General features: G+C 37.1%; 1 protein-coding gene across 1 annotated transcript in view; it reads left to right on the forward strand.

Annotated features, from left to right (window-relative positions):
* Positions 1–14,215, forward strand: part of LOC128863339 (uncharacterized) — a 106,600-nt gene that overhangs the window by 66,175 nt on the left and 26,210 nt on the right. Inside the window, exons 3-4 of the mRNA XM_054102458.1 lie at positions 78–213; positions 646–779. Coding sequence (XP_053958433.1) covers positions 78–213; positions 646–779 — 270 coding nt within the window. The remainder of the gene's footprint in view (positions 1–77; positions 214–645; positions 780–14,215) is intronic.

The following is a 14,215-nucleotide window of genomic DNA, read 5'->3' on the forward strand; positions in this document are numbered from 1 at the left end:
AAAATATTCAATAATAATTAATTTAGCTGAATTTTTTCTTTACTCTTCCAAATGCATTTATTTTGCCGCTGCGACAGCGCAATCTCTCCAATCAAAGCCATGTCGCGCTGCTGGCCGTTCCGCTCAACATATCCGGCAAATTTACATGCGAGATTTCCGTGGAGGCGCCAACCTTTCAAACCGCCATGGTCTCTGGTGAACTGGAAGTCGTGGGTAAGTAAAGCAAACATGCATACACACACACTTACACATGCACACACTCCTACGCTTAATCCTCTTCCTGTTCAGTACAGCAGTCAGTGGCTTTGTTGAGCAACTAAAATGAACTTAAAACAAAATTAGCTTAATATTCAAGAATGCTAAAAATATGCTGTGCGAATGCTAGATTTTGGGCTTAGTCAGTCAAGCCAAATTCATTAGAGCAAACGCGTGATTTTAAGCCTTCATTTCTTGCAGCCTTCATTTGCCGAGTTTCCACCTCTACTCGATGCTTTTCCAATTTATAGCCAACAACTGGCGCACATTTTAATTAAATATCGTTTTTCCATATAATTCTTTAATTCGAAATTTTTTCACTTTTGTCTAATATTTTTTCTTTCTTTTCTCATTCTCTTTCCTCCCGGTGGCGGCGCCGCTTAATCGCAGAGTTACCGGAGGAGCAGGCCATAGTTACGGGCATCCAGCCACGTTATCGTATCGGCGATTTGGTTGATGGCAATTGCTCAATTAAATACTCCAAACCGGCTGCTAATTTGACATGGACTATTAATGGTATTGTGGTAAGTTGTGGGGCTTTATATGGTGCACCAGCAACACTCTCTTACGTTGCTTTAAATTCTTTGCTGGCCGTCATGGGCTCTTAATTTTTTATGTTTCCCTTTTGGCCAGCATTTCCTTTATTTCCATTTTCTATTTCTCTTTTTTTGGTGCTTGTGAATTCAATTTTCAATTGCTATGCATTAGCGAGAAGTGTTTTGTTTTTTTTTTTTTTTGGGTCGGGTAAAAAGTGTGGTGAGAGGAAGTGCAGTAGTAAATAGGTGGTAATTTAAAAATTGATAGCTTGGCGCATAAAAGTTGGCAACAAAGTTTTCAACTTTTAAAAAATAAAATTTAGAATGAACATTGATTTTGCTGATTTCCGTTGGCATGCCAAGTAGAATTCGAGCCCAATTAGGGTCAATCATTAGCGCTTACAGAAGAAAGAATGTAATAGGAAAATCTATTCGTTGTAATTGAAGTGAAAAATGTTGGCAATTAAAGAAATTGCCTTAAGCCAATGCTTAGTCAAAATAAAATACTGGATGGAAGTAAAATTTCTCTTAATTATATTAAAGCCTTTAGTTAAAATAAAAAAAGAAGTATAAGTTGCAAACGCATTCATCCGAGTGAATTCAAGTTTTTCTCAGCAATGTTTCTTAAGTGAAGGCTATCAAAATTTATGCCCAAAGCTCCTTTCCTCTGCCGCGGTTTTAACATTAAGTAATTACTATAAGAGTTACAAGTTACGCGGCCAGCCGAAGAGGTCACCATAGTCAAAGTGGGGTGCGGAACTGCGGAGGTTTGAGTCACCGGGCATGAAAAAGGTTTTTTCTAACACTGGTCGCCACTCGGCGGTCAATGGCATGCCCCAACTTTATTTTTGCCGTGAAAAAGCTCCTCATAAAAAGTCTATCGGTCGCAGTCGGCCATAAACTGTAGGTCACTCCATTTGTGAAACAACAGGGAGACGCAAACGAAAATTAGGAGAAGAAGCTCAGCCAACCACCCAATAAAGGGTATAACCGCCAATTATATCTAATTGTAATTATTTATTTTATATGTATGTATGTGTGTATGAAAAATGGGTTTGATTATCCTTTTAGAATTTTTCCAGACACATGAAAAAATTTTCAACAAAAAACAAAAAAAACACACTTTCAAGCACTTAATACTTTTTTCTACAATAACGCACAACAAAAATATATATCTTCATTACTTCCAAAAGTATGGCAATCAAATTCTCAAATTTAGTAATTTTTCCAATATTATAGATCGAATGAAAATAATTGTAAAAAATATTAAGTAATTTGTGAGATTATAGTTTCTTCATCGAGTGTATTTTAGGTATAGCTAACTGCTATAAAAATAGTAAATCATTAAAGATATGAATTGCTTAGGTTTCTCGAAAATAAATTCTTAAATGCTAAGTATAAATTAAAGTTCAAACTTTTCTAATATTAAGCCTATATTGCTAACAATCAGTGAACAAACAAATTACGTAATCATCTCCTTTCTTATAATCCGATAATCCTTTTTGAACATTTTGTCATTCTTAGTTAAGCTTTTCTCTGCCCTCACCAAGCGGTAAGGTTTCACTTGTAGCTTTTGTTCCCAGAAATTCAAGCGCCTGCGTTGTTGGTGTACCGTTTATCGGTGTATTATTATTGATTTTATTAATTATGTATTTATTAATGTGGCTGCTTCTGCTGGCTTAACCCAATTTTCCAAAACCAAGATGGTGATTTCTGTTTCCATCCCTCGAATGGGTTGCTCGATATTCGCCTTAGGGATCAGCATCGTTAATGAGCTGTTTGTATACGATCGGTCCTTCACAGCACTCAATTAAAACAAGTCTCCCGATTTGAAAACAGAACTTCGAAGTGACATCGCCTGACATCGCCGAGACGATGATCACTGAACTTGGCGCGGAAAAGATAGACTATGCTATGACGCGCCATCCTGCTGGAACTAAAGAATGTCCAAGTCCATAAGTTTATTATATGATACCATAAAAAATGCATTAAAAACGTAAAGAAACTGTTATGTACTTGAATTGACGTCTCGGGAGATAATCATGAATTTTAAAACCTCGACCGGCATCTCAATCAAAGTGCAGATCCTTGAGGCTTTCCACAGTCTGCGGGTAAAGCCAAAACTTTTATTAGGAATCTAATAGTTTGTATAAATAAATAAACGCAAGGAGTGAGGAACTTACGACAGAGCCAGAAAAAATAACCAATGCTGCTAGTGTTTTTTTCGATCCGAAAATCAAAATTTGAAATATTGAAATAGCTAAATAAAGAATTCAATAGCATGCAGCACCAAGTTCAGTGGGTTTTCGAAATTCCAATAAAATAAATTTAAAGCGCTGCACCCAAAGAGAGACTAAATTTGCAATCTTCTGCTTGATTGTTCAAATATTGTGGCGAAAAAACCTTAAAAACACTGTCTGATGGCCAACAATAACCAAATCATTGCCATTAGGCGCTGACCCAACAAAATGTGTGCAGCGCACAAAAACAAATACTACACTTTTCATTCAAAACGATTGTTTCGCACGACACGTAGCCGCCGTGGATTTCTGTGGCGAGAATTACATGCAAAAAATATACCAGCATGCGCAAAAACTTTCCACACCACTATACGAGTATAGCAACAAAACCAAAAGAAAAAATAAATAAAAAGAAAGCAAATATACGCGTGGGCAAATCCGAAAATATGACTAAGCACCACAATGCAAAAATGAAAAATCGCACTAAATGTTTTGCTGGCATGTTGAAGGTAAAAAAGTTGTGCGAACTGACAAGAAAAAGTGTAGAAAATAAAAGCTGTGCACAATTCGGCTGGTACGAAAAAAAATCGCGGTTACTACATTGGCCGCACAGGGGAACGCAGCAGACCAAACACCTGCAAGCGAAGAGCGATCAGCAGACATGTGAGGGTGTGGAGGTGGGTTGGCGGAGCAGGCACAAAAGTTATTCAGAAAGATGGACGAGCAGATGCCCGCAGAACGAACAATTTCATTTATTACTGGCGTTTACGCTTTCGCACAGTTGGCGGGAGGGGGGCTAAAGGACTGCGTGCATTGCCGCAGGTATTAGACAATGAGTGGCCATGTTTTCTGGGCATATTTTTACCTTCTCTGTGTGGTTGTTTCTGAATTGTGTGGCATGTATGTATGTATAAATGCATGTGTGGCAAATAATTGTAGGTATTAGTTTGAGTTTCGATACCCAAAAAATGGTTTTGTTTGTTCACTTGTTTTGAAAAAAAACCTGTCACTACTCTCGGACATAAATCATATTTTTGCGTATACATATGTATGTATGTATGCGTGGTGACACACATTCAACCACATATGCTTCTCGCTATCTCCTCGCAGCCTTGGTAATCCGTTTTATTCTTTATTCCTCTATGGCCTGATAAAAGTTTTAAAGAAAGGTTTTCAATAAACGCTTTGTAAAACAAAGGACTATTTCAGAGGGATTCATGCAAACAATAAAATGAATTGTAAAAAGGTTTAAAGGTTTTATTTGGACGAGTAATTCTTGAGTAATCCCGAAGGATCAAGCACTAACGAAATAATCCATTACAAAAAATAGAAACAGAAGCAAAAAATATGTATTTGTTTATTATCTACTACTTGCAGATAAACTAATTTTATTGAAAGAGTTATCTTGTTTAGTTGTAACATACAATGAGTAGTCGTGTTGAAATTTAATGATTATTAATGAAATTTTGTTCAAGTGCTTTAGGATATACAAATTATATATATTTTTGGCTTAACATGAAAATGACTATATTTCGCCAGTACTTTCTTTTTTAAAACCACCTACGCTTCTGAATTGTTAAGGTATTAATATTTGATGTCCTTGTAACAAATGAAAGATACCGAAAATATTAATATTAAAAAACTGGTTTGTATGAAAGTGCCAAGCCCCCTTATTTGAAATGAATTTTGCTATACCTATTAGGTTGTCCGGAAAGTAATTGCCAATTTTACATACAGACGGCGTTGATAATTGTTTTGAATAGCTTGCGTCTATTTATTTTAATATTTTCTTTCGCCAGTTACTAACAGTTACTTTAGCTTGCTTCAACAGAAAAGGAGGCGTGATTTTGTTTATATTTGTTTGTTTGGCGTCAATTTTAATATCGAGCCCACAAAAGAGCATTTTCGTCATATTTTACTTTATTATTTCCATAAAGGAAAAAGCGCAGCAAAGGTTGCTAAAAAGTTGCGTGATTTGTATAGTGATAAAGCCTTAAAAGAAAGACAGTGTCGAAATTGGTTTATCAAATTCCATTCTGGATATTTTTCACTTAAAGATGAGCCACGTTCAGGTCGGCCAAGTGATGGCGATGAAGACGTTATCAATATTTGCGTGAGATTGGAGAGAAGTTGAATAGACCAAAATCAATCGTTCATGACCATATAAAGAGTCTGATGAAGAGTCCACATGAATTGAAAGAAATTCATTTAACTAACGCAATTAAACGCAATGAAGTCGATCCGTTTTTGAAGCGGATTATTACTGTTGATGAAAAATAGTTTGTATACAATAACCTCAATCGAAAACGAGCATGATCCAAGCATGATGAAGCGCCACAAACCACTTCAAAGGCTGATATTCACCAAAAGAAGATTATGCTGTCAGTTTGATGGGACTGGAAGGGTGTGGTATACTTAGAGCTGCTTCAGAGGTACCAAACGATTAATTCGGAAGTCTGCTGCCAACAATTCGACAAATTTAATACAGCCATCAACAAGAAGCGGCCAGAATTGATCAATCGTAAAGGTGTCATATTTCATCAGGACAACTCTAGACCGCATACATCTTTGATCACTCGCCAAAAACTCAGAGAGCTTGGCTGAGCACTTTTGATGCATCCACCATATAGCCCTGACCTTGCACCGTCAAACTATCAATTGTTTCAGTCTTTGCAGAACTCCTTAAATGGTAAAACTTTCGGCAATGACGAGGCTATAAACTTGAGTGAAATCCCCGACGAAGTGCTAGTCAAATGGCAAAAGAACTGGAAATATCTGACCGTAGTATCCGGCGCATACTAAAAAATTATCTCAAAGTCAAGCCTTACAAGATCCAAATGGTGCTTGATCTCACACCAAAGCAGCAACAAGTCAGACTTAAGAGAGCGAAGGAGTTGCTTCGCTTGACCGAAAGCGGTCGATTTCCGAACATTGTGTTTTCTGACGAGAAAATTTTTCACCTTGAGCAATTCGTAAACTCCCAAAACGATAGGGTTTATTTAACCGACTGTTCATAGGAGAATTTGAGTCATCGATTGCCGACTAGGAGGCAGCACTCGCCACAGGTAATGGTTTGGGCCGCTGTAACCGCAGATGGGCGCTCTCCGATCGTTTTCATCGAGCCTGAAGTCAAGGTAAATGCGAAAAATTATCGAGAAAGTATTCTGGACGTTGCTTTGAAGCCGTGGGCAGACAAGCATTTTGGTGGCAGACCATGGACGTTTCAATAAGACTCGGTACCGTCTCACAAATCTCGAGTGAACCAATAATGGCTAAAAGACAACGTTCCGAACTTCGTAATGTCCACACAATCGCTTTCAAATTCACCAGACGTGAATCCGATGGATTATTCTCTTTGGGCCAATTCGAAGAGCAAGGTCCGAACTAAAATATTCACCAGTCTCGAGGCGCCGAAAAAGGCCATTGTCCGAGACTGGGCCAAAATACCTGCAAGTCACATTCGGACAGCTTGCGATTCGTTTCTGGACCGTCTCAAGGCCATAGTCAAGGCAAAAGATGGTCATATCGAGTAAAGGGAAATTGATTCTTAATTTTGTATTTTTTTCACACATTTTTTACTTTGAATTTAAAGAAGTAATTCTCCAAACTAAATGTATGGCCTTTTTAATTGGTTACGCTTCGATTGCTGGATTCTGGACCCTGTGTAAGATTTATTTAGTTACTTCAAATATAATACAATTCAATTGAAAATATATATTAAAAAAAAACTCTTGGTTATGAAAAAATTAAAAATAATTTAAACTACTAATTAAAGTAGTACTCGATATATCACAGAAATGCTTAATTTTATCAATCATATTATCATAATTCGGGTATTGATGTTATAAGATTCCTTCGATATGCGAATTCGTGTCGGCTTCGATTGTTTTATGAACCGATGTTGACTTACGACTCTGGTAATAAACTATCCATCGCGATGGACTCCCGTATTTCTTGTTGCAAGAATGTTGAAAGTCGCATTTATTTTCATTTCTTAAGATAAGTAAGCAACTATTAACACCCTTAAGTTTCTACTACAGTACTGCCCGACAGCCACTGCGGGATCCCAGATAACAAGGTCGTCTATTAACTGTCTTAAGTATCTTAATTTGCTGCTCTCCTATAACCGGACCTGATCTAGCCGTATTACTACGACTAAATTGTTTAGTCTCTCAATTATTATAAGAATTTAGGATAATACTTCAAGAATTTAGGATAATACTTCAAGAAAGGTGTAGAGCGAGTTCAATAAAGGCTGTTATTTCTTTGTTGTAAATATTTTAAACATTCAATAATTTTTAGCCGAAATACGAAATAGGAAATTTTTAATTCTAAGTTTCACTTAGATATATATGTATATTAGAAGGAAATATGCATTCATGTAACTAGTTCTGGCTGTTTTCCGCTAGATGCCTTTAGTAGACCATATACCAGGACGGCTAGTCTACGGCTAGTCATGCTGGTGGCAGACGGCTGAGCATCTTTCGTCCGCAAATGCCTCCACATCATCTTTAAACCATCGCTGAAAAGGAACCTATCCTATGGAAAATCAAACACAGAGAGTGGCATTGGATAGGTCACACGCTTAGAAAACCACCAGATAACATCTCGAAAATGGCACTGGACTGGAACCCGCAATGAATAGAGGTCGCGGTCGGCCAAATAATACCTGGAGAATGTCGATGTTGCGCGAGCTAGCAGATGCCGAAAACACAAAAACAACACTCCAGAACAGGGTACGATAGAAGAGCTTTGACGAGGCTTTATGCTCCCGAGTGGAGTGAGAAAGAAAAAAATGTCACGATGAGTATATCGTATCGGGTCGTGCTACCGATGGCTTAAAGGGGATGTTGTGTTCCAAAAAAAAGTTATTGAACAGTAATGCATTTGGTGAAGCCAGTTGTGTGTCGCAGCCTTCTATCGAATCGATACATTCTTCAGTATTGAAGGAAGAGCAATTGACTGAATAAATTCTTGAATGCGCCCAATACAGTATCTATAGCAATAGAAAACTAGAGGTTCTATTGATTTAGTTCGATAATAGATTTAGTTCTGATAATATGGGCATCGAAGATAAGAAACCTTCTAGCAAGGCAATCTTCAAAAATTTCGATACAATCACTAACATTTTTGAGTTTGGTGGGCATTACTAATGAACTGTTTTAAACTATTTTTATAAGGCTGCTCTCGCGAAGAAGTTCGATGCATGGGTACCACACAAAATAACCTGAAAGAATGTTTGGGTACAACTGGCGCATGAACGTAAAGAAATCGGTGGAACTTAACGAAACCCCCACATTCCGAAGCGGATGGTTATGAGGTAAAATTGAGCAAAAAAAAATAGATCATATATGAGAACAGAACCAACACCAAGAATTAGCACCAAGTGATTATCACCTCCTCAGGCACTTGCAAAAATTGTTTTGATGGCACAAGGATAAATTTAAGAGAAACTTCCTATTAACTGCGATTCATAAACAATTTTTGGAAACTATAGTATTTTGCGCCCAAAATGCCAAATAATGGAAGTGAAAGTCAAACTATTTGTATACGTTTTTATACGCCTATGAAAATAATCGTCAAAAGTTTCTGAAAATATTCGTTATAAAATTCCTTTTTAATCGGCTTCCAGCACTTTTCACACTTTGGTTTAGCTTTTGCGAGTATTTCATTGTAATGCTTTTCAGAGGCACAACACCTGCAAGCACTTTCCTGTCACTCACTCACCATTTTCGCATATTAAAAAACGTGCAACGGATATGAGCATTTTTCCATTGTCCCTGGGCGGGTCTTTAGTGCGCTCTCGCTTTTATTCTTTATTTTATCAATATGTTTTAAAAGTATATCTCTTCACATACATGCAAAGTTTGCTGTTATGGGATGTTTTTCGTCCAACTTAAAAAAAAATGTTGTCCTGCAATTTTTTATCGGCTTTCAGTTGATTGTTGACGTTGATGAAAACTTTTGACTGTTGGCAGTTGCTGCTGACACTGATTGTTGACTCATCACGCACTCACCCTTCGAAGTATGTGTTAAAAACATTGGCAGCGCAAAGCGTATGCAGTTATGTGCCTACTCGTAGTAGCAAGAAATATATAGGAAAATCAAGCGATTGGTAATTTTCGCACACACATAAATGAACGCACACATACACACACACAAACACGTATGTAGAGCAAATAAAATATGCGCACACAATAACACATTGCCGATACAAGTACAGAAAATAGGCCATGTTAATAAAGCGCGCCTTTGTTTTTCAAATATTCTGTGCATTCACTTTGTTGGCGCAAAAATCGTGCAAATATTTACCACAAACATGTCATCAACAACTGTCAACTGGCAATAACAATAGTAATAATACCAACAACAGCCCTCACATGCACTTGCACATATAAAATAACATTGCACACAGCAGCGCGAACAAAAAAAATTAAACAAACATAAATGAAGAACTAAAAAAGAGTTCAAATAAAATTCATAAACAAACCCATAGTCATCGTCATCAGCATCATTATTATCAACACTGCAATCACACAAAATTGCTCTCACAAAAGCACAAACAAAAATACATAGCCCACTCAATAGGCAGGCCAGTGTAGCGGCGCCAACTGACAAATTTGATTTGATGCGCCTGAAGGTAGGCTTGGCTGCTTGGCTGCTTTCCTGCTTGTCTGCTCCCTTGCTTTCCTGCCCGCTTGTCTGCACTTGTCGTTTGCTTGTGACTTTTAAGTGCTGTGTTGATTGACAGTTATTTGCATTTTGCTGGATTTTATTGTTTGTGCCAACAAAAACAATAGCAGGCTGAAACCGTTTAATCGTATGGGCTTGTCAAAGTTGGCTGCAGCGGATGGAATTAGGAAGGTAACTCCCGGAAATTGTGAATGGTGCCACTGGATGTTGCAACATTGAGAGGACGAGTGTCTGTTAGAATGAGAATTTCCTTGTGGGAATTAATAACTTTCATTGATGCGGCACCGGTGCGGAAGCTGCATACGGTCAGCCATACCTGATAGTGTCTCCACCCTGCAGCATAAGCCGGTATTTCTGAAATTTTTGCATATAAATTAATTATGCATGCTACTGAACTACAATATATTAAATAATGTTTGATGTGGTACTGAGTTCGAAATATTCTAATAACAGATGCATTAAAATAAGATTGGAGCAGATTGAGTTAATCCTAAATTTTAATTTTAATTATGGGTTTATAAGCTATCTGTGATGTGTCAACCCAACGTTTACTTTTAATACGGCATTACTGTTCTTTGATGCAGGTCGATCGTATAACTAATCTAGTTGGTATTTGTTACCTGCGTGAAATTTCGTTACCATCTGCTGCAGAGTAAAACTAAAGGATTTGTGCGGTCTGTGTTGCTATAATTCTACATATCAGCTATACCTACTTCATTATAATATGCTTTTTCTTTTGGATAAAATCCACTCGATCAAAAATATTTGCTTGCTTTTAGTTTACGCTACTTCACTTTTCTGACAAGATTTCACCATAACTTTTAATAGTTTTCAAACATTGCCCGAACTTCATTATGATAAATTTAAGCCTGAAGTGATGTTTTGATATACAATACGACAATAAAAAATGGAAAAATGTTTGTATTTAAATAAAAAGTTATAATGTATCTACTTAAAAAATATACTGCCATATTATCCTCCTCAGAGATAAAAGACTTCTGAAGAAAATTCTGAACAAAGAAAATTTGAAAAATCCACCTGATTTTTTAGTTACTTCCACAAAAATAAAATACTTCATTAGACAGAAATTTAATGGGGTATAAAACTGGGCATACCCAGAAGTTTTCTGCACATTGTGAATAAAAATGTGAAACTGTTGAGGGATTTTTTTTTCAAGTTGTTAAATTTTTTACTATTTTTTTACAAAGTTTGGAGCTTTTAGCTAAATGAGTTTTGTTGTAGAGTGCGCTATATTTTTACAAAAACAAAAAAAAATTAAACACAAAAAAAATAGTTAAAACTTGATAATACGTCGCACTCTTATAGGGCTCGTCCTATATTGAAAAACTACGGAATACATAAAAGGTCTTTGAAAAAAGCGTTCCCAGATATTATTTCAAAATAAAACACCTAAAAATTTAGATTCTTTCTGGTTTCACAATTTTTGTTCAAAATATGACAAATGTGAAAAATTCCGTCAGGTGAAATCCGCCACGCAGTCCATTCATGGATGCCTAATTGTTGAGAGTATCGAGCTATCGATGTTGAAGGTTGTTCAGCAACACTGCGCCACAGCAGCAATTTTCTCAACAGAACGTCCCGTTTTTGGTCTGCCTGTCCTTTTTTTATCTACGACAGAAAAACTTTCTTGAAATCTTTTCACCAACCTTTGAATTGTCTACTTATTCGGATGATTAAATTCATAATAGGTTCACGAATTTTGTGATATGTTATTCCTGAAGGTCAATCATTTTCATAATAAATTTCAATATTTTTATGCGTTTTTCTACGGTGTGAAATTGAACATTTGGCTACTTCACAAATGTCAAAAATGACATAAAAGGAAAGGTACCGTCTTTCGCTATTGAAAGACCCGTACACATATGAGCTTCTTCTTTCCCGTTAAGTCCAGTTTAAACAGAATGTGTTTAGGTAAAATATATGCAACTTTCATAGTAAATGAATGGGAATGTAATTGCAAGTTCTTTGGAAAGGTAAAAGTTTTGCAGGTATGTATTAAACCTTAAAACAAAAACCAGCGTACCTTTTTAGGTCTTATATGGTATACTATTTGGAAAACTGCGGATTATCTATTTAGTCAAAACCTACACGCATTCAAATGAGATACCAGCTGCTGAATTATTATCATATTATCTCACAAGCCAGTATGATACCTAAGACAAACATGGAGATTTGAATCAGTGCACCATTATAATTACGTTAATTTTTGCTTACCACCTTTTGTCTACCCAACTACGTTACACCATTACCAAATCCAGCAGAACAATGGTTTCTAGATACCTTTCAACCACTAAAAGACCAAATAATTCTGACTAGTCTTATTCTCCGTTGGTGCTCACTGCTCTGCCTATGGCCTACGCTTCCTTCGCACTACGATTATAGCGATGGCGACTGTCGAGATGTCGAGGTGTGAAAAACTAAATGCATACTGAGCGCTTCATAGCTAATGTCTCCGTGTCCGTGCTGGTTGCTCCATAACGCCGAATCTGGCGCTATGGTCTTCAGTTGGTGGACGAGTGAAAACTTCGCTTGCCCTTGCATAACTGCAAACCTGCAATGGAGTTTATATACACGTTTATATGTATGTATACTGAGTTTTGTTTGTAGCTTAAAGCAATTTTTCATGCAGCTTTTTGTCATTGTTTTGTTGTTGGGTGCGTGCCGGGCGTACTTTGTGGTAGCACAATTGCGCTCCCAAGGTGCTTGTGCTCGGTACTCTGTTTGTATTTGCGAAGTATTGTTGTTGCTGTGAACCGAAATTCTGCGGTTACGAAAATTGTCACACTTTATGGTGTTTTTCAACTATTATTTATGTTTTTGTTTTAGTTTTTGTTGAAGCTCGGCGCTGCCTTCTGATGCTGTCGGACTGCCTTCAGCTCTCACCGACTTTGCCACCGTAACTCATCAGGACATCTGTCTTGCGGGCAGTGTGGAGTTGTTATTTCCGTCATTTGTTAGTTTTCCTACAGTGTGAGTGATTTTTGTTGCATTCTTTTATGAGTTAAAAAGCAATCAGCCGCGATAGTAAATACAAGGTGGCGCAAAATCAATCATCCAATTTTTTTGGAATAACTCTTTTACTATTTTGATCTTTACTATAGCTGGTAAATATGACTGATGAGCGACATCATTCGAAAAAATTAAATCTTCCGACAGTGATTAATTTTGCACCACTTTACACATGCACATCACGTGCCACATATCTCCTTACTGACAGCTCGTAAGCAAATGAATAACAGATCCTATATTTTTGCGTTCTTTTTTATTACTATTGCTTTTGCTACGATTGCAAGTGCAATTGTGCAATTTGTTTTACTGATATAGTATTTGGACATACTTTCAAAGCCGGAGTGTTTGTAACCATGCGGACGACTTGACCCAGCCAACGTAGCCGCTGGATCTGTAGCCGTAGCCAACGTGCAGGTCCCAAAAGTATTCGTATAACTTCACTTGGTGTGTCCAACTGGCGCCGGTTAGCACGAGAAAGAAACGACTGCCCGCTTTGTTAAACTCGGCCAAAATCGCGTAAGCGGTTATCGGGCCAATTAAGAAGAAGTATTTGGATGTAATATTAAGTGGCAGGCATTTTCTGTTTACAAAAATGTACAGCGTTTCAAAATGATAAGATATTATCTAAGACGATATTTTGTTGTATATGAAATATTTTGTAAGGGAAATACCAGTTGCACCTTTACGGAACCCCAAAATACTCCACAAACCAAATGTCTTTCAATAATGAGCTGCCAAATAAATTGCGTTTTGAGACGTATTTTACCTCCTACTTTACTTAGAAATCTCTCTACCAAATTTCATGCATAAACTCGTATGAAATAGTATGACTTGATACTAGAAAATATTACAGTGGATCCAAGTGTCTATCATTTCTAAAAAGTATTCTCTAATTTTACAATATTTCTGAATGTCCTTAAAAATTGTGCACAAAAAAGCACAAAAACTACTCAGCGCAAAGTTATTAAGGTGGTTGTTGTAGTGACTTTATATATAGAATGCTAGAAAGATTACCACTACATGCATATGCCAGTACCATCCCGCATGCGCTGACTGCAACGTCAACAGCAAAACCGCTGGTTATAATTCACCGGCGAGATGGCATTGCGGTTTCAATCTGTCAGTGCGTTGAAACAAACAACCGCTACCACTAACTCTCCAAAGTGTAGATAGGAGCAGAGTCATAAATTGCTTAGTAGGGACGCTGTGGAGTAGCAAATATTTTCTGCAAAAGGAAATTGCCGTTAAAATTAGTGAATTCTTCGTAATTTATATGTTGTTTGGTGTTATTAAGCTGAATGAGGAATTGACACACACACAAATGCAAGCTAAAAAACGTATTCACTTACACTAGCGAATGGCTGAGTGTGATATGTATGTATGTATGTGCGCATATGAGTTCAATTATGAGTTTCTTTGTTTGCCTTTTACTTTGCACGCCTGTGAGGCGTTTGTTCACAT

This window comes from Anastrepha ludens, chromosome 5 (assembly GCF_028408465.1).
Source record: "Anastrepha ludens isolate Willacy chromosome 5, idAnaLude1.1, whole genome shotgun sequence".
Taxonomy (NCBI): domain Eukaryota; kingdom Metazoa; phylum Arthropoda; class Insecta; order Diptera; family Tephritidae; genus Anastrepha; species Anastrepha ludens.